The following is a 20,225-nucleotide window of genomic DNA, read 5'->3' as shown; positions in this document are numbered from 1 at the left end:
TGAGTACCTGGGATTACAGGCGTGAGCCACCATGCCCAGGTTTTAAGTATAAAAAATATTCACTGGCCAGGCATAGTGGCTCATGCCTGTAATCCCAACACTTTGGGAGGCCAAGGCAAGAATATCACTTAAGGCCAAGAGTTCAAGACCAGCCTGGGCAACACAGAGACCCTGTCTCTACAAAATGTCAAAAAATTAGCTGGGTGTGGCGGGTGTCATGTGCCTGTAGTCCTAGCTACCCTCAGAGGCTAGGTGGAAGGATCTCTTGAGCCAAGGAGTTCAAGGCTGCAGTGAGCTATGATCCTGTCACTGCCCTCTGGTATGGGTGAAAGAGTGAGATCCTGTGTCTAAAACACATCTACACATTTCTATTTATATATATATTTCCTAACTCCTTTTTTCTTTTTGAGACAGAGACTCGTTCTGTCACCCAGGCTGGAGTGCAGTAGGGCGATCTTGGCTCACTGCAACTTCTGCCTCCCGGGTTAAAATGAACCTCCCACCTCAGCTTCCCAAAAGTATCTGGGACTACAGGTGCGCACCACGACACCCAGCTAATTTTTTTAATTTTTAGTAGAGATGGGGTTTCACCATGTTGGCTAGGCTGGTCTCGAACTCCTGACCTCAAGTGATCCACCTGCCTTGGCCTCCCAAAATGCTGGGATTACAGGTGTGAGCCACCACACCTGGCCATATTTACTGAATATTTCTAATTTGAAGATTTAATATTTTTGTTTGTTTTTCAGACAAGGGTCTGGCTATATTGCCCAGGCTGGTCTCAAACTTCTGGGCTCAAGTGATTCTCCCATTTTAAGCCTCCTAAGTAGCTGAGACTACAGGCACATGCAACTGGGCTGGCTTGAAGATTTAACATTTATGATAATACACTGCTAGTCAAAAGTAATTCTGACAAATACAGTTAAAGCTTCTTGGCAGAAAGCATAAATGAAAATAGTTGCAGGAGGGCCGGGTGTGGTGGCTCACACCTGTAATCCCAGCACTTAGGGAGGTCGAGGCAGGTGGATCACCTGAGGCCAGGAGTTCGAGACCAGCCTGACCAACACAGAGAAACCCCGTCTCTACTAAAAATACAACATCAGCCAGGCATGGTGGTGCAAGCCTGTAATCTCAGCTACTTGGGAGGCTGAGGCAGAACTGCTTGAACCAGGGGTGGGGGGCAGAGGTTGCAGTGGGCCGAGATCACACCATTGCACTCCAGCCTGGGCAACAAGAGCGAAACTCCATCTCCAAAAAAAAAAAAAAAAAAATTGCAGGAGACAACCACGTTCAAAATAAGCATCTTCAATTTTTTTCTTCTCCTAAAATCTACTGGAAAAATTATTAAGATAACATTTGAATTAAATTAGTTACTATTATACATGTTTCATTATGAATGCATAGAGACAACTAAACTAAAAAGTTCTTGATCTGACCAAGACTTGTGGCCAAAAGGGTAACAAATGAATTTCAAAAAACATTAAACATTATAAAACGTAGAGACAGAGCTATTTTTAGAAGCTTTCCCTAGAATTTCTCTACAGTTTAAATGGGATAACAAAAATCAAGATATTATTTACTATCTAGAAGAATATCTTGGCTTACAAAAAATTTAGGAGTGTTAATTTTGAATACCATAGTCTATATTCTCCATGTAAATTAACTAACAAAGGCTTTACAAATTAAGGTTCTAGAGTAGTCCTCCATAACTTGTTTTTAAAGTCCCAAAGGTATTAACAGTTCATAACTGAATATTAAATCACTAATTCATCAAATAGCTTCAATAACATCCGGAACTATTATAATAGATGAATCCATGAACATACAAAAAAATTTTTTTGTTCTAAGGCATTGGGCAACACATTTTTTCTTTCTTTACTTTTTTTTTTTTTTTGAGAGATAGAGTCTCGCTCTGTTGCCCAGGCTAGAGTGCAATGGAATGTTCTTGACTCACTGCAACCTCCGCCTCCTGGGTTAAAGCAGTTCTCTCTGCCTCAGCCTCCCGAGTAGCTGGGACTACAGGCACACGCCACCAAGCCCGGGTAATTTTTTTTTTTTTTTCTTGAGTCAGTCTGACTTGGTTGCTCAGGCTGGAATGCAGTGGCACGATCTCGGCTCACTGCAGCCTGCACCTCCCAGATTCAAGCACTTCTCATGATTCAATCTCCAGAGTAGCTGGGATTACGGGGATGAAACACCATTCCCAGCTAATTTTGTTATTTTCAGTAGAGACGGGGCTTCACCATGTTGGCCAGGCTGGTCTCAAACTCCCTACCTCAGGTGATCTACCTGCCTCAGCCTCCCAAAGTGCTGGGATGAGCCATTGCACCTGGCCGGCAACACTTTTTTCCTACTTAAAAACATTCTTATTGGGGGTGTGTGTGTAAAACACATTTGATCAGTTTCTTCGGAAGTTGCATCCAGGATAAAAACACCTTAATACAGCAAAAAAATAGTCCAATGTCTAAATGCAGTAACAAAAATATTTGCCAAACAATACTCACCATGAAAATAGTACCCAAATAATCTTTGTGTATTCATTCTAAGAAGCAGTTTCAAGTAGTAATTGCCAAACAAAAGTTTTCATTTAAAAACAAAAGAGGCCGGATGCAGTGGCTCATGCCTGTAATCCTAGCCCTTTGGGAGGCTGAGGTGAGAGGATCGCTTGAGCCCGGGAGGCTGCAATGAAGCAAGACTGCTCACTGCACTCCAGCATGGGTGACAGAGCAAGACTCTGTCTAAAAAATAATTAATAGTAAGAAAATAAGAAGAAAAAATCACATTTTAAGAATTAAAAAATTTTTTTGCTTGTTTTGAGAGAGGGTCCCACTATGTTGCCCAGACTCTATTCAAACTCTTAGGCTCAAGCAATCCTCCCAGCTCAGCCTCCTCAGTAGCTGGAAATACAGGCAAGCATCACTGCTCCTGGTACATTTTAGAGAACTTCATGTTGGTTTTCTATCCTGGTTTCTTAAAAATATTATTGAAGACAAAAAAGGTACAAATAAACCTTGGATGGAAAAGAAACACAATATATCTACTTCCAACTTCTACTAGTTTCAAAGTTATAACAGAAATTATTTTCAACATAGGCGTGGTGGCTCACGCCTATAATCCCAGCACTTTGGGAGGCCGAGGTGGGCGAATCACTTGAGGCCAGGAGTTTGAGACCAGACTGGCCAACATGGTGAAATGAAATCCTGTCTCCATTAAAAATATAAAAATTAGGGGTCGGGCTCGGTGGCTCATGCCTATTGAAATCCCAGCACTTTGGGAGGCCGAGGCGGGCAAATCACCTGAGATCGGGAGTTCAAGAGACCAACCTGACCAACATGGAGAAACCCCATCTCTACTAAAAATACAAAAAATTAGCGGGGCATGGTGGCGCATGCCTGTAATACCAGCTACTCTGGAGGCTGAGGCAAGAGAATTGCTTGAACCCAGGAGGTAGAGGTTGTAGTGAGCCGAGATTGCGCCATTGCACTCCAGCCTGGGCAACAAGAGCGAAACTCCATCTCAGAAAAAGAAAAAAAAATTAGCTAGTGTGGTGGCACCCGCCTGTAATCCCAGATACTTGGGAGGCTGAGGCATGAGAATCACTTGAACCTGGAGGCAGAGGCTGCAGTGATCTGAGATCAAACCACTACACTCCAGCCTGGGTGACAGAGGAATTATTTTCTGGAAACAGAGGTATCAACAGAGTTCACTATCTCTTTTACTTCAATATCAAGAAAAATAAAAACAAAGTAAATCTGAGCGATTGTTGAACTTTATATATTTTGTCATGTAGATAGGAAAAAAGCTTAATATGACTACTTTCCAAAAATTTCAGTGATGGATAAACTATGTGTTCTACACAGGTCCCTGAGAACAAAGGGCTAATGAATGTATAAAATTCAAATTATAAGCTTCTGAGGAATTAAAGTCTAGACACGTCAGAAGTACCACAGAAAACAAAATACGATGACTAGAAATAAGGACTCTAAGCAGACCATTACAAATAATTTAAGGAAAACAAAAACCGTAATGCTACCCAGGTTACTTCTATATAAAAAATAGACCAGATCTAAGGTAAAAACTAGAAGTTACATTAGCTACTAATACAAATACGAGATTTCAAATTTCTTACATAAAAACCCTGACTGGGGCCAGTCTCAGTGGCTCACACCAGTAATCCCAGCACTTTGGGAGAATGAGGTGAGAGGATCACTTGAGACCAGGAGTTTGAGACCAGCCTGGGAAATGTAGTGAGATTCCATCTTAACAAAAAAAAATTTTTTTAATTAGCCAGGCATCGTGGGGACGCCTGTAGTTCCAGCTACTCAGGAGGCTGAGGCAGGAGGATCACTTCAGCCCAGAAGTTGATCATACCACTGCACTCCAGCCTGGGTGACATGAGCAAGACCCCATCTAAACAACCAACCAACCCCCAAAGAGTCATTAAAAAATGGTTATATTAGAGCATTTTGACAATTGGCCAACTGGCAAGGTTGTCTTTTTGTCTTTTTTAGACAGTGTCTCACTCTGTCACTCAGGCTGGAGTACAGTGGTGTGATCTTGGCTCACTGCAGCCTCAACCTCTAAGACTCAAGCAATCCTCCCACCTCAGCCTCCTGAGTAGCTGAGACTACAGAATAGCTGGAACTACAGGCATGTGCCACTGTGCCCAGTTAATCTTTTTTTACTTCTTACAGATAGGATCTCCCTATGTTGCCCACAGATAGGTTCTCCCTATGTTGCCCAGGCAAGCCTCAAGCAATTCTTCCATCTCAGCCTCCCAAGGTGTTGACATTATAGCTGTGAGCCACCATGCCCAGTCTAATAATTTGGGATTTTTTGGAGACAGGGTCTCACTCTGTTGCCCAGCCTGGAGTAGAGTTGTGCAATCATAGCTCACTGTAACCTTGAATTCCTGAGCTTACACCATCCTGCCATCTTGGACTTCCAAGTACCTAGAACTACAGGACATACCACCATACCTGGCTAATTTTTGTAGAGATGGAGTCTGTGTTGCCCAGGCTGGTCTTGAACTCCTGGCTTCAAGTCATCTTCCCACCTCAGCCTCCCAAAATGCTGAGATTACAGACATCAGCCACCAGGCCAGGCCTCATTTTCTTTCTTTCTTTTTTTTTTTTTTTTTTTTTTTTAAGACAGAGTCTCACTGTCACCAGGCTGGAGTGCAGTGGGATGATCTTGGCTCACTGCAACCTCCAACTCCCGGGTTCAAGCGATTCCCCTGCCTCAGCCTCCCAAGTAGCTGGGGCTACAGGTGTGTACCACCATGCCCAGCTAGTTTTTTTTGTATTTTAGTAGAGACGGGGTTTCACCATGTTAGCCAGGATGGTCTCGATCTCCTGACCTTGTGATCCACCCGCCTCGGCCTCCCAAAGTGCTGGCATTACAGGCGTGAGCCACCATGCCCGGCCCACCAGGACTCATTTTCAATCTTCGTTTCTTAATAAACGATACCAAGACAACCAACCTGGCATGTTTCTAATAATGGTTTTATTCCATTGCATAATAATAAGATATGCCATATACACAGAATTACGATGGATAAGCTGATAAGTAATTTTCCCTTTTTTTTTTTTTTTTTGAGATGGAGTCTCGCTCTGTCGCCCAGGCTGGAGTGCAGTAACGCAATCTCAGCTCACTGCAACCTCCAAGCGATTCTTCTGCCTAAGTCTCCCAAGTCACTGGGACTACAGGCACCCACCACCATGCCTGGCTAATGTTTATATTTTTAGTAGAGATGGGGTTTCACCATATTGGCCAGGCTGGTCCTTAACTCCTGACCTCACGATACACCCGCCTCAGCCTCCCAAAATGTTGGGATTACAGGCGTGAGCCACTGCGCCTGGCCGTATTTTTCCATTTTTGAAACACCTCTAATTCTTTCCAGCATGCTTTGAGCTTTTACTGGAGTAATATACTCTATAATTTCCTTTGAATAATATCTAAAATATTAATATATGCCATTGGTAATAGTGGTTATTTCAGTTGTTTTACTGTGTTTTTTAAAAACATGACACAGTATATTAATTCAAAATGTTTATGCATAAAAGGTTCTACCGAGGAGATTCTTTACCTATTGAAGTTCTAAGACAATTTGTTAAAATCTTCACCATTAGCCAGGCGTGGTGGCTCACGCCCCCTTGGGAGGCCAAGGCGGGTGGATCATGAGGTCAGGAGTTCAAGACCAGCCTGGCCAGCATGGTGAGACCCTGTCTCTACTAAAAATACAAAAAATTAGCCAGGCATGGGGCGCATGCCTGTAATCCCAGCTATTCAGGAGGCTGAGGCAGGAGAATTGCTTGAACTCGGGAGGCGGAGGCTGCAGTGAGCCAAGATCACAACATTGCACTCCAGCCTGGACGACAGAGCAAGACTCTGCCCCCCCGCCCCACCAAAAACAAATTTCATCATTAGCCTTCATACCTTAAAGCTCAAAAACATCAGAATCAACATCTTTTCCATTAAACATAATTTTATAAATTTACACTCAGAAGCCCCACTTTTTTTACATTCATAAAGGTATCTTGCTATTAAAATGCCACTTTATTTACTTTTAAGTACATACCATTTTTGTGGAAGAGACCAGTAAACGTAAGCTGCAAATGAGCTGACAAGCTAAAAAAAAAAAAAAAAAAAAAAAAAAAGGAAATATTTTATCATTTTAATGCTCAGTTGTAAAATAACCTAGACTTTAAAATATAACATTGAAATCAAAGTTACTTCAACTAATTTATAAATATTTGTACTCAATTGTTATTCAGGCCCATGACTCTGCTTTCCCTGTTAAATATGACATCCAAAAGTGTGTCTATACACCTAACAAAAAATAAACAACAAAAAACCCCTCACAACTCACAAAAAGTAAGAACAAAACCACAAAAACACCAGAGCAAGGCAGAAAAAATCAGACTACCAAGTTGGAGGCCAGGTAATTTACTGTGTTTTAGTGTTCTACCTGTAAAATAACAGCAAGTATGCCGTCCTATCTTTAAAAAGGAATTTTGGAGGGTTTTTGGAATTTTTTGTTTTGTTTTAATGACGCTTTAGTCAATGACTTCATCAAAAGGAAATTTTGAAAAGGGTAGCTAAATCCATGCAAAAAAATTTGAATATTTTGAAGCTATGGAAATTCAACCTTCCCAATAAATGATACAGAACCATTACTTTATACTTCAAATAGCAATGAAATACACAATTACAAATCTGGTATAGAGCTATAATTTACGGTTTCAATATATCATTTTCACTGTTAGTTTTAGAAGCTACGGAAAAGCAAAAGAAAGCATGAACTAGAACTAGTGCTCCTTCTATTTTCACAAACATCTATTAACAATAGAAAAAAACTATAAGGATGGGATAAAATAAACAGAAGCATCAATAAGCTTTTGAAGTACCTTTAAACTGCAAAACAGAATACAGTTGTTTATCAGGAGACATTCATAACTTTCCTGAGCATAGTTTCCATAGTGTGACATGTACAGACACCAGATTATGGAGGGCTATACAGAGCAGATGGTGGGCAAAGGAAAGTAGTACTGATCCCTCACATAAGGCATTTACTAATGAAATAGTTGCTGGGCACTAAGGACTAGTAAAGGGCATATATATTTTTTTAAATGATGGTGACAATCTAGGCATTTTTATAGTCAGATGGGAACAGTTACAGAAAGACATTGTGGCAAAAGAGTACTAAGGAGCAAGTAATGACTGGAAATAAGGACATATTATGAAGAGGTTAGCCCTGTAAATTTGACCAGGACTCCTCTTTTTCTTTTTTTTGAGATGAAGTTTCGCTCTTCTCACCCAGGTTGGAGTGCAATGGCGCAATCTTGGCTCACTGCAACCTCCGCCTCCTGAGTTCAAGCGATTCTCCTGCCTCAGCCTCCCAAGTAGCTGGGATTATAGGTGTGAGCCACCGAGCCCGACTGGATTCCTCTTTTTCTAAGATAGAGAAATAAGATGCAGGAAAGAAAGACATTTCCATGGAAGATGGGGGGATATCTCCATCTACTTAGTGAAGTAGGCCATGAAACTGTCTGCTAAAAAAACTACAGTGTGGGCCGGGTGCAGTGGATCACCAGGTCAGGAGTTCGAGACCAGCCTGGCCAATATGGTGAAACCCTGTCTCTACTAAAAATACAAAAATTAGCTGGATATGGTGGCACATGGCTGTAGTCTCAGCTACTCAGGAGGCTGAGGCAGGAGAATCGCTTGAACCTAGGAGGCAGAGGTTACAGTGAGCCGAGATTGAGCCATTGCGCTCCAGCCTGGGCGACAGGGGGAGACTCCGTCTCAAAAAAAAAAACACCTACAGAGTTGGCATTTTGAAGGGCATTTCTAGAACAGTAGTACAGAAAGTATGCTAGGGGCTGGGTGCAGCGGCTCACAACTGTAATCCCAGCATTTTGGGAGGCCAAGACAGGAGGATCAAGAGATCAGAAGATGGAGACCATCCTGGCTAACATGGTGAAACCCAATCTCTACTAAAAATACAAATATTAGCCAGGCACGGTGGCGTGTGCCTGTAGTCCCAGCTACTCGAGAGGCTGAGGCAGGAGAATCACTTGAGCCCAGGAGGCAGAGGTTGCAGTGAGCCGAGACTGCATCACTGCATTCCAGCCTGGGCAACAGAGCAAGACTCCGCCTCAAAAAAACAAAAAACAAAAAACAAAAAACAAACAACAAAAAAGTATGCTATCAGTAGAGGACAAAATTATTACGAAGAGTAGAACTATAAGGGTCCAAGCAGAGTTAGAAAACACAGGGCCGGTGCCTATGGCCATATCACTCTGAACGCACCAAATCTCGAAAGCTAAGCAGGGTCGGTACTTGGATGGGAGAAAGCAAAAATATAAAGTTAAAAACTAAGAATGGCCGGGCGCGGTGGCTCACACCTGTAATCCCAGCACTTTGGGAGGCCGAGGCGGGTGGATCATGAGATCAGGAGTTCAAGACCAGCCTGGCCAAGATGGTGAAACCCCGTCTCTACTAAAAATACAAAAGAAAAATGCCGGGCGCAGTGGCAGGCACCTGTAATCCCAGCTACTCGGGAGGCTGAGGCAGGAGAATCGCTTGAACTCAAAGGGCGGAGGAATCACTTGAACTCGGAGGGCGGAGGTGGCAGTGACCAAGATCGCGCCACTGCACTCCAGCATGGGCGACAGAGTGAGACTCCGTCTCAAAAAACAAAAAACAAAACACAAAAAGACAAAAAAAAACCCTAAGAACCACCACCACAACTTAAGTATCAGCTGGGCATGGTGGCTCATGCCTGTAATCCTAGCACTTTGGGAGATGAGGCGGGACGGGAGATGAGGCGGGACAGGAGATGAGGTGGGATGGGAGATGAAGCGGGTGGATCACGAGGTCAGGAGATCAAAAGAACCATCCCGGCTAACACCGTGAAACCCAATCTCTACTAAAAATACAAAATTAGCCAGGCGTTGTGGCATGCACCTGTAGTCCCAGCTACTCAGGAGGCTGAGGCAGGAGAATCACTTGAACCCAGGAGGTGGAGGCTGCAGTGAGCCAAGATTGTGCCACTGCACTCCAGCCTGGGCGACAGAGCGAGACTGTCTCAAACAAACAAACAAACAAAAAATCGTATACAACAGGAGTCTTAAAAACGTATTCTGCATAAGCAACTCATATATTATAAACATTTTTACATAAATCAGATAATTTCTACACGCTATTTTACTAAAAAGACAGCATTATCCTAGGAAAAGTTCCATAAATACTACCTTACATAGCAGAATTAGCTAAAACCCAAAACATAAGTGAAAGAGGAATATTCTACAATTCTCACATTAGAAGATAATCCACCAGTCACAACAAATCTATCCTACTTTGTTGCTTCAATTAAACCTACATACTAAGTCCAGATTAACTTTCACAAGAATCTTTTTATCTATCATTCCTTTCTCCACATCTACTGAGACCCCAACTACCAAATCTTTTGTCTAACTGCTGAAATGGTTCTCATTACTTGTTCTACGAAAGCCTTACATATGAAAATAGAATCGAATTTATAGAGTCAGAAAATCCAAGTTTGAATTCTGGTGCCACTTATTCGCTGTGGTCTGTTATCTATAAAACGAGGATATTTTGTCTCACAGTGTGAGGCTTAAGATTTTGTTTTTTGCTTTCAGACAGGGTCTCGTTGTGTCACCCAGACTGGTGTACAGTGGCACAATCTAGGCTCACTGCAACCTCCAACTTCCAGGCTCAAACGATCCTCCCACCTCAGCCTCCAAGAGTAGCTGAGACTACAGGCATGCACCATCACGCCTGGCTAATTTTTGCATGTTTGTGGAGTCAGGGTTTTGCCATGTTGCCCAGGCTGGTCTCAAACTCCTGAGATCAAGAGATCCACCTGCCTCAGCCTCCCAAAGTGCTGGGATTACAGGTGTGAGCCATTGCGACTGGCCTGTTTAAGGTTTTAATTCTATTATTTTTTTTTTCTTTTAGAGACAGGGTCTCGCGATGTTGCCCAGGCTGGTAATGAACTCCTGGGCACAAGTGATCATCCCACCTCAGCCTCCCCAAGTGCTGCGATTATAGGCATGAGCCACTGTGCCCAGTCAGGCTTGCAGAAAGTAATAAAGTATCCAGCAAAATTCTCTCTCTTCTACAAAGACCCTAAACCCAATCAATCAAGAGCTAAATGACCACTTTATCCCTTTACAAGCACTCTTATTTACCACTATTTTTCCATATACATCATTTTATTAGTGTCCCTAGCACCTAGCAGTGTCTTACAGAAAGTGACCCAACAAATTTTTTTCATAAGATAATGTCCTCCTAGAGTAATACAAATTTAAAGGTCAGGAATGATGGCCCATTACACTGCAGTACTATTAGTATTATTTACATTATTTTTCTGAGAAGTGTGAGGGTAAGCTCCAACTCTGAAACGCCAGAAAGATCTTACATTTATTTACCCCAGAGAATATTTTAAATCAGTGTTACTTAAAATGTTGTCTACAAACTGAGGTCATTAGGAAAAATCTTACCATTCTATAACAACTCAAGAAATTGAGAATACTACTAACAACACACTGAAAATTAACAAATAAACAAAATGATCTTTCACCACAGGTGATTTGAGACAGTTTAAATGGTACATTATACCTTACATAGGATAGCCTGTATAACCAGCTTTGTTTTGTTTTGTTTTTCTTTGAGATGGAGTGTCACTGTAGCCCAGGCTGGAGTGCAGTGGCATGATCTCAGCTCACCGCAACCTCCCACCTGGGTTCAAGTGATTCTCCTGCCTCAGTCTCTGGGTAGCAGGGATTACAGGTGCCCGCCACCATGCCAGGTTAATTTTCCTATTTTTGGTAGAGATGAGGTTTCACCACGTTGACCAGGCTGTTCTAGAACTCCTGACCTCAGGGGATCCACCCGCCTCGGCCTCCCAGTGCTGAGATTACAGGTATGAGTACTGTGCCCAGCCAACCAGCCATTATTATACTAGTGTTTCGTTGTGAGAAAGAATTTTTTTTTTTTTGAGCTGGAGTCTCGCTCTGTCACCCAGGCTGGAGTTCAATGGCGTGATCTCAGCTCACTGTAACTTCTGCCTCCCAGGGTTCAAGCCATTCTCCTGTCTCAGCCTCTTGAATAGCTGGGAGTCAGACACATGCTGCCATGCCCAGTTAATTTTTTGTATTTTTTAGTGGAGAGCGGTTTCGTCGTATTGCCCAGGCTGGTCTCAAACTCCTGAGCTCAGGAAATCCACCTGCCTTGGCCTCCCAACGTGCTAGGATTACAGGTGTGAGCCACCATACCCAGACTTTAAGAAAGAATTCTAAATTTCAATTAACCAATTTTAAAAGGAACATTGGGGCCAGGCACGGTGACTTCACACCTATAATCCCAGCACTTTGGGAAGGAGGCAGGGGGAACCACTTGAGGTCAGGAGTTGGAGACCAGCCTGGCCAACATGGTGAAACCTTGTCTCTACTAAAAATACAAAAAATTAGCTGGGCGTGGTGACACCTGCGTGTAATCCCAGTTACTCAGGAGGCTGAAGCAGAAGAATAGCTTGAACCTGGGAGGCGGACATTGCAGTGAGCCAAGATCACACCACTGCACTCCAGCCTAGGTGACACAGCAAGTCTCAAAAATAAATAAATAAATAATAAATAAAGGTGACATTGAGAATGTGACTTGCTATGCATGATTTCCCCTTCCTCACCTAAAAGTAAACACTCTCGCTGGGCACAGTGGCTCACGCCTGTAATCCCAGCACTTTGGGAGGCCGAAGCGGGCAGATCACAAGGTCAGGAGTTCGAGACCAGCCTGACTAACGTGGTGAAACCTCGTCTCTACTAAAAACACAAAAATTAGCTGGCCGTGGTGGCAGGCATCTGTAATCCCAGCTACTCAGGAGGCTGAGGCAGGAGAATCGCTTAAACCTGGGAGGCGGAGGTTGCAGTGAGCCGAGATTGCGTCACTGCACTCCAACCTGGGCAACAGAGCGAGACGCCGTCTCAAAAAAAAAAAAAGTAAACACTCTGATATGTACCTAGAATAAAGTGTACCAAGGATCCCTCCCATAGGTAGTTTGTTCCAAGGAAAAGGGCAAAGTTTTCTCTCCCTTCCCTCTCCCCTCTCTTGCAGCTACTTTGTCCACATCTTAATTGATTAGGCTGGACCAGATGAACGGGAGGAAAAGAAACATGTAAGGTTGGTCAGGACTATTTGGTTTTAGGCCACAAAAAAATCTAGTTTAGATGACCAGAATAAGATATAAGAAACTTAGTTCATCTATGTGATGTGCTCCCTGTATCTTCTCAGGAAGTAAGACACATGATAACAAGAAATCAGGTAGAGAATTTGAAATTTTGAGATGCAAATTTCAGCATTCCAAGCACAAACATCTGACAGTTCTGATACAGTCTACAGAAAATGATGCTAAGCTAATTCATAAGAGACTAACACTTTGAAATCTAATTCAAGGAAGAGCCTCCCATTTTAAGAACAGCCAGATCCCACAGAGGAAGTAGTTTTTATGACAAGAGGAGACCAAGATTAGTGCCTTTAATTTATATACATGAATCTGCTAGCGGCAGGAATAAGGGTTCATTTTAAGGGCATGGCAGTATTACCTCAAAATAGGACAAGTCTGATAATCTACTTGGTTTCTATAGTTAGATGTTAGCTATTCAACTTTTGTCATATACATTTTATCCTATGATATGTAAAGCTGAGAAACTCGTGTCTACATCAAGTCCAATATTCTGAAATCCAGGATCTCAAAATATAGGGGTTAGACGCACTTTGTAACGAGAAGATAAAGCTGAATAGCGGATGATGTGTGTGTGTCTATTAATTATAAATGGATCACTCTGCAGAAGTACTGTGAAGAAAACAAAGGAATTACTACAAAACCAAAAATTATACAAGGAATATTTTTACAATTTGTTCTTGAATATTCAAATTTTTAAGAATCAGATACGCTCAAGCGGCAACTGATGAGGCACCTTCAAGAGTAAGTATGCAAAAAGAAATGTATAGCCAGGTTCTGAAAAAAGAACAAAAACTCAAGACTGAAAAGATGACAATTTGAAAACAACTTCAAAGCTTATAGTCAAGGCAAAATGTATTAAAAAAAAAGAAAGGGAAAACATCAGATCTTATTAATGGTGGGAAAAACACACAACCAACCTAAGAGGTAGTCTACAGATTTTATTTATTTATTTATTTCGAGACGGAGTCTCCCTCTGTCACCCAGGCTGGAGTGCAGTGGTGCGATATCTGCTCACTGCAACCTCCGCCTCCTGGGTTCAAGCAATTCTCCTGCCTCAGCCTCCCGAGTAGATGAAATTACAGGTGTACACCGCCATGCCCAGCTAATTTATTTATTTATTTATTTATTTTTGAGACAAGAGTTTCACTCCGTAGCCAGGCTGGAGTGCAGCGGTGTAATCTCGGCTCACTGCAACCTCCGCCTCCCAGGTTTAAGCAATTCTCCTGCCTCAGCCTCCCGAGTAGCTAGAAATACAGGCACGTGCCACCACACCCAGCTAATTTTTGTATTTTTACTAGAGACAGGGTTTCACCATGTTGGCCAGGATACTCTCAATCTCTTGACCTCATGATCCGCCTGCCTTGACCTCCCACAGTGCTGGGATTACAGGCGTGAGCCACTGCACCTGGCCTAATTTTTTGTATTTTTAGTAGAGATGGGGTTTCACCACGGTGGTCAAGCTGCTCTCGAACTCTTCACCTCAAGTGAACCGCCTGCCTTGACCTCCCAAAGTGCTGGGATACAGGCGTGAGTCACCATGCCTGGCCAGCCTAAAGATTTTAAAATGCAGCTAAATGTACAAAATAGAAAAGTAGGAAAAAATCATTAATACAATAGTTCTCTTAAAAATAATTTAATAGGTCGGATGCAGTGGCTCACGCCTGTAATCCTAACACTTTTTAGGAGGACAAAGTGGGCAGATCACACAGTAGTTCGAGGTCACACTGGGCAATATGGTGAAACCTCATCTCTACAAAAAGTACAAAAGGGGCTGGGCGCGGTGGCTCACGCCTGTAATCCCAGCACTTTGGGAGGCTGAGGTGGGCAGAACACGAGGTCAGGAGTTCGAGACCAGCCTGACCAACATGGTGAAACCCCGTCTCTACCAAAAATACAAAAATTAACCGGGTGTGGTGGTGTGTGCCTATAATCCCAACTACTCAGGAGGCTGAGGCAGGAGAACAGCTTGAACTCAGGAGGCGGAGGTTGCAGTGAGCCAAGATGGCACCACTGCACTCTTGCCTGGGCAACAAAGCAAGACTCCGTCTCAAAAATAAATAAATAAATACATAGTCAAAAAAGGCACATTGATTTATCAACCTACTAAAAATAAAAATGAGCTGGGCACGGTGGCTCACACCTGTAATCCCAGCACTTTGGGAGGCTGAGGTGGGTGGATCACAAGGTCAGGAGATCGAGACCATCCTGGCCAACATGGTGAAACCCCTTCTCTACTAAAAATACAAAAATTAGCTGGGCGTGGTACCGCGTGCCTATAATCCCAGCTACTCGGGAGGCTGAGGCAGGAGAACTGCTTGAACCAAGGAGTTAGAGGTTGCAGTGAGCTGAGATCGTGCCACTGCACTCCAGCCTGGCAACAGGGCGAGACTCAGTCTCAAAAAAAAAAAAAAAAAAAAATTGAGGCTGGGCATGGGGGCTCATTCCTGTAATCTCAGCACTTCAGGATGTCGAGGTGGGAGGATCACTTGAGGATAGGAGTTCAAAACTGGCCTGGGCAAGATGGAGAGACCCTGACGCTACAAAAATTCAAAAAATTAGTGAGGTGCGACAGTACATGCCCGTAGTCCCAGCTACTCAGGAGGCTGAGGCAGGAGGATCCCTTTAGTCCACGAGTTCAATCCATCAGTGACCTATCATTGTGCCACTATACTCCAGCCTCGGTGACAAAGCAAGACCTTGTCTCAAAAAATAAAAATAAGGCCAGGCATGGTGGCTCACACCTGTAATCCCAGCAATTTGGGAGGTCGAGGCAGGTGCATCACCTGAGGTCAGGAGTTTGAGACCAGCCTGGCCAATAGGTGAAACCCTGTCTCTACTGAAAAAACAAACAAACAAACAAAAAAAATTAGCCAGGTGTGGTGGCAGGTGCCTGTAATCCCAGCTACTGGGGAGGCTGAGGCTCGAGAACTGCTTGAATCTGGGAGGGGGAGGTTGCAGTGAGCCAAGATCATGCCACTATATTCCTGCCTGGGTGACAGAGCAAGACTTTGTCTCAAAAAATAAAAATATATGCTTGAAAATAACCCTAATAAAAGTTCTAATTCGGGTATCCTTTGAGGGGATTTTTCTCCAGCTACTAACAGAAGACCAGGAATAGAAGAGGAATAAGGGCAAGAGAGAAGTGACATTTTGCTTCGTTTGGCCCTGGTAAACACTTGGAAGCAACTCAGATTTAAAAATCTTTTCATGATGCATTTTAGTCCATGGAGATGCACTCAGCACTCAAGAGTTGTTACCAGAGAATTCCAACATTGGGGACAGGCACGGTGGCACACGCCTGTAATCCCAGCACTTCAGGAGGCCACGGAAGGCGGATCACTTGAGGTCAGGAGTTCAAGACCAGCCTGACCAACATGGTAAAACCCTGTCTCTACTAAAAATACAAAAAGTAGCTGGGCGTGGTGGCGGATGCCTGTAATCCCAGCTACTCAGGAGGCTGAGGCATGAAAACTGCTTGAACCCGGGAAGAGGAGGTTGCAGTAAGCCAAGATCATGCTACTGCACTCCAGCCTCAGCGACAAAGCTACATTCCATCTCAAAAAAACAGCAACCAAAAAAAGATAATTCCAAAACTGGTAGGACAGCATAAGAATCCCTAGAATCCTGCTAGCATATACAACCACACAAAGGCAAGAGACTTATTCTAATCAGCCTTAGTGCCTGGTCAAAATCCATGAAAAATTCAAAACTGGAGTACCAGAAACAAGAGCTGGAAAGGATGTAAGGCATCATATCAGACCTTCTGTAAAGAAAATAAAGGCCAGGCGTGGTGGCTCACACCTGTAATCCCAGAACTTTGGGAAGCCAATCTGAAAGGATCACTTGAGGCCAGAAGTTTGAGACCAGCCTGGGCAACATAGCAAGATCCTGCCTCTATGAAAATTTAAAAATTAGCCAGGCATGGTGGTATGCACCTGTAGTCCCAGCTATTCAAGAGGCTAAGATAGGAGGATGGTTTGAGGCCAGGAGTTAGAGGCTGCAGTGAGCAGCCACTTGTGCTCCAGCCTGGGCAACAGAGCAAGACCCTGTCTCTTAGAAAAAGAAGGCTGGGCACAGTGGCTCATGCCTGTAATTGCAACACTTTGAGAGGCCAAGGTGGAAGGATCACTTGAGGTCAGGAGTTTGACACCAGCCTGGCCAACATGGTGAAACCCTGTCTCTACTAAAAATACAAAAATTAGTCAGACGTGGTAGGGCATGCATGTAATCCCAGCTACTAGGGAGGCTGCGGCAGGAGAATCTCTTGAACCTGGGGGATGGAGGTTGCAGTAAGCCAAGATCGCACCACTACACTCCAGCCTGAGCAACAGTGTGAGACTCTGTCTCAAAAAAAAAAAAAAAAAAAAAAAAAAGGCTGGGCACGGTGGCTTACACCTGTAATCCCAGCACTTTGGGAGGCCGAGATGGGTGGATCACGAGGTCAGGAGATGGAGACCATCCTGGCTAACACGGTGAAACCCCGTCTCTACTAAAAATACAAAAAATTAGCCGGGCAAGGTGGTGGGCGCCTGTAGTCCCAGCTACTCGGGAGGCTGAGGCAGAAGAATGGCATGAACCCTGGGGGGCAGAGCCTGCAGTGAGCCGAGATCGCGTCACTGCACTCCAGCCTGGGTAACAGAGCGAGACTCCGTCTCAAAAAAAAAAAAAAAAAAAGAATATAAATGGAGGAGAGATACTTTTGTGTATGACTTAAGATATTAACTTCTACTAACTAATGTTATGGAACAACAAAGATTTATCATCTTTTTTCTTTTTTTGAGACAGAGTCACATCTTGCCCAGGCTGGAGTGCAGTAGCACAATCTTAGCTCACTGCAACCTCTGCCTCCCGGGTTCAAGGGATTCTCCTGCCTCAGTCACCCAAGTAGCTGGAATTACAGGTGTACACCACCTCGCCTGGCTGAATTTTGTGTTTTTTGTAGAGAAAGGGTTTTCCCCTGTTGGCCAGGGCAGTCTCAAATTCCTAGCCTCAAGTGATCCACCCACCTCAGCCACCAAAATGCTGGGATTATAGGTGTGAGCCACTATGCCCGGCCTGTGTTATCTTTTAAGAATTTGACAACAGATTTTAGAAGCAAATATTTATACTGCTGGCATCATATACTGGTGTTTAGGGTCCTTCTTACAACCCTGTGTGATAGGTTTAGGAGAAAAATAAGATTACCTTAATTTGAAATAAGAAATAGATTAAAGGAGGCTGGGCGCAGTGACTCACACCTGTAATTCCAGCACTTTGGGAGGCTGAGGTGGGCAGATCACCTGAGGTCAGGAGTTCAAGAAAAAATTAGCTGGGTGTGATGGCGGGCACCTGTAATCCCTGCTACTTGGGAGACTGAGGCAGGAGAACACGGGAGGCAGAGGCTGCAGCGAACGGAGATCACGCCATTGCACTCCAGCCTGCGCAACAAGAGCAAACCTCCATTTCAAAATAAATAAATAAATAAATACAAAAATTGGCCAGGCTTGGTGGCTCACACCTGTAATCCCAGCACTTCAGGAGGCCAAGGCAGGTGGATCACTTGAGGTCAGGAGTTCAAGACCAGCCTGGCCAACATGGTGAAACTCTGTTTCTACTAAAAATACTAAATTAGCTGGGTGTGGTGGTGCACGTCTATATTCCTACCTATTCAGGAGGCTGAGACAGGTGAATCGCTTGAGCCCGGGAGGTGGAGGCTGTAGAGCCAAGATCACGCCACTGCACTCCAGCCTCAGCAAGAAGGAGACTTGGTCTCAAAAAAAAAAAAAAAGAGGCTGGGTGTGGTGGCAGGCGCCTGTAATCCTAGGTAATTGGGAGGCTGAGGCAGGATAATTGCTTGAATCCAGGAGGTGGCAGTTGCAGTGAGCTGAAATAGCACCACTGCACGACTCCATCTCAAAAAAAAAGAAATAGATTAAAGAAAGTTAATAATGTAGGGTCTTAGCAGTAAACTTAAAATGATACACTTTCTTAATTCATCTTAGTGCCTCTGGGAGCAATACTGAGACATTCATAAGAATCTTGAGAGGCTTAAATGGTCAACTCACTGGTCCTAGCTAAACCCTAAAGACTGAAAAAATTCTCTTCCAAAACTATGAGCAGGAATTTATGTAACCCTCTGATTTTAATCTTTGAGTTGCTATTGAACCCACCGGGTGAAAAGGAACAAAATTACTGGGGAAACAATTGTTCAGAGAGAATTGAACAGTATGTATCTCCCACACACTCTTACTTAGGGAAGCTCTGTAATTTCAAACCCAATGTCACAATGAGATAGTAATAGGGTTTAGTAGTGAAGGTAAACCTTGATGAGGAAGATGAAGAAAAGAGTCAAGTGTTCTTGTTGTTGATTCATGCTTCCTTCTCACTTGAACCCTGAAATGACTATAGGGCAAACTTTTAATGTGGGCAGGAGAAAAGCAGCAGGGAGGTGAGACCAGGATCTTACTACAGTCTGTATTTTAAGTAAAAAAGGCCCTGAGGATCCCAAGAGCTCTGTCTAGGGTGGATGACCACACAAGAATCTGGAATATAAATTCCAGTAAAGAAAAATGTGTGTGCACTGGGAATATTCTCAGTTCTATCTTATAGGGTCCTCCCCGGGCATTAACAGATATAACAGGTAACAATTCAGGATCTCAGCTTCTAGAATGGACTATCACAGTTTATTTACAAGTCAGGATTGCCTAGACATGGAAATATAAATTATACTTCAACCCCACAAGATTGCAGGATATAAAATAAAAAATATCATTTTACAATCCAAGTAAAAAAATCACTTAATTCCAAAGCCAAACTTTAAATATAAGGAAGCCAAACTGAAAAAAAGGAAGTCTTTTACCAGTCAACAGAACAATGGGAAAACAATGAGATGCATAAATGATGCATCATTAAGTGTATATCCTATCTAAATTCGTAAGCTGTGATTTAAAACTAGAAGGAAAAGAAAAATGCATTGTGACAAATTTTCCAACTCTATTTTTTCAAGAATCTAATATTTTTAGTTCTGCGTTCTCTCTAAAGGTAGTTAATGAATGAACAAACACCACCCAAGCTGCTGTTTCTCTTTAGACTATTCAATTTTCTATCAAAAATATCAAAAAATAAATAGAAGCATACTATCTAGAGTAGACAGATATTAGACCAGTCAGAATATTTAGGGATTCGTTCTAGGTATATATTTGATAACGTACCATAAGTAGATTCTGTCCAAATGTTCATGTTTCTGAAACTACGTGAGAAACATATTTCAAATATGAAATAAAAGTTATGAATATGTTGCCTGACAGATTTAAATGAGAAGAAAAAGATGGAAAAAAGAGAACACCTCTCATATTTGAGAATAACTTACAAGATATGTGATATTGTGAAGTCCCTGCCACGGTACCTAGCACATATACTATAAATGTGAGTATCCCTCTTTAAATGAGGTGGTAGAGCTAAGACCAACGGCTGAAGTCAG

At 43.1% G+C, this 20,225-nt stretch overlaps 1 protein-coding gene across 1 annotated transcript; it reads left to right on the top strand.

Annotated features, from left to right (window-relative positions):
* Nucleotides 1-15,503: 15,503 nt before the first annotated feature.
* Nucleotides 15,504-18,768, top strand: LOC134760611 (putative uncharacterized protein PRO2829; the record flags this gene model as incomplete). The annotated part of the gene is made up of 3 exons (XM_063719058.1): nucleotides 15,504-15,572; nucleotides 18,239-18,310; nucleotides 18,748-18,768. Coding segments are annotated over 3 exons (162 nt in total), but the record flags the coding sequence as incomplete, so codon positions are not given.
* Between the last annotated feature and the right edge of the window lie 1,457 nt (nucleotides 18,769-20,225).

Source organism: Pongo abelii, chromosome 19 (genome assembly GCF_028885655.2).
Source record: "Pongo abelii isolate AG06213 chromosome 19, NHGRI_mPonAbe1-v2.0_pri, whole genome shotgun sequence".
Classification (NCBI taxonomy): Eukaryota; Metazoa; Chordata; class Mammalia; order Primates; family Hominidae; genus Pongo; species Pongo abelii.
Note: the sequence above shows the minus strand (reverse complement) of the source record. Positions and strands in the feature narration are given on the sequence as shown.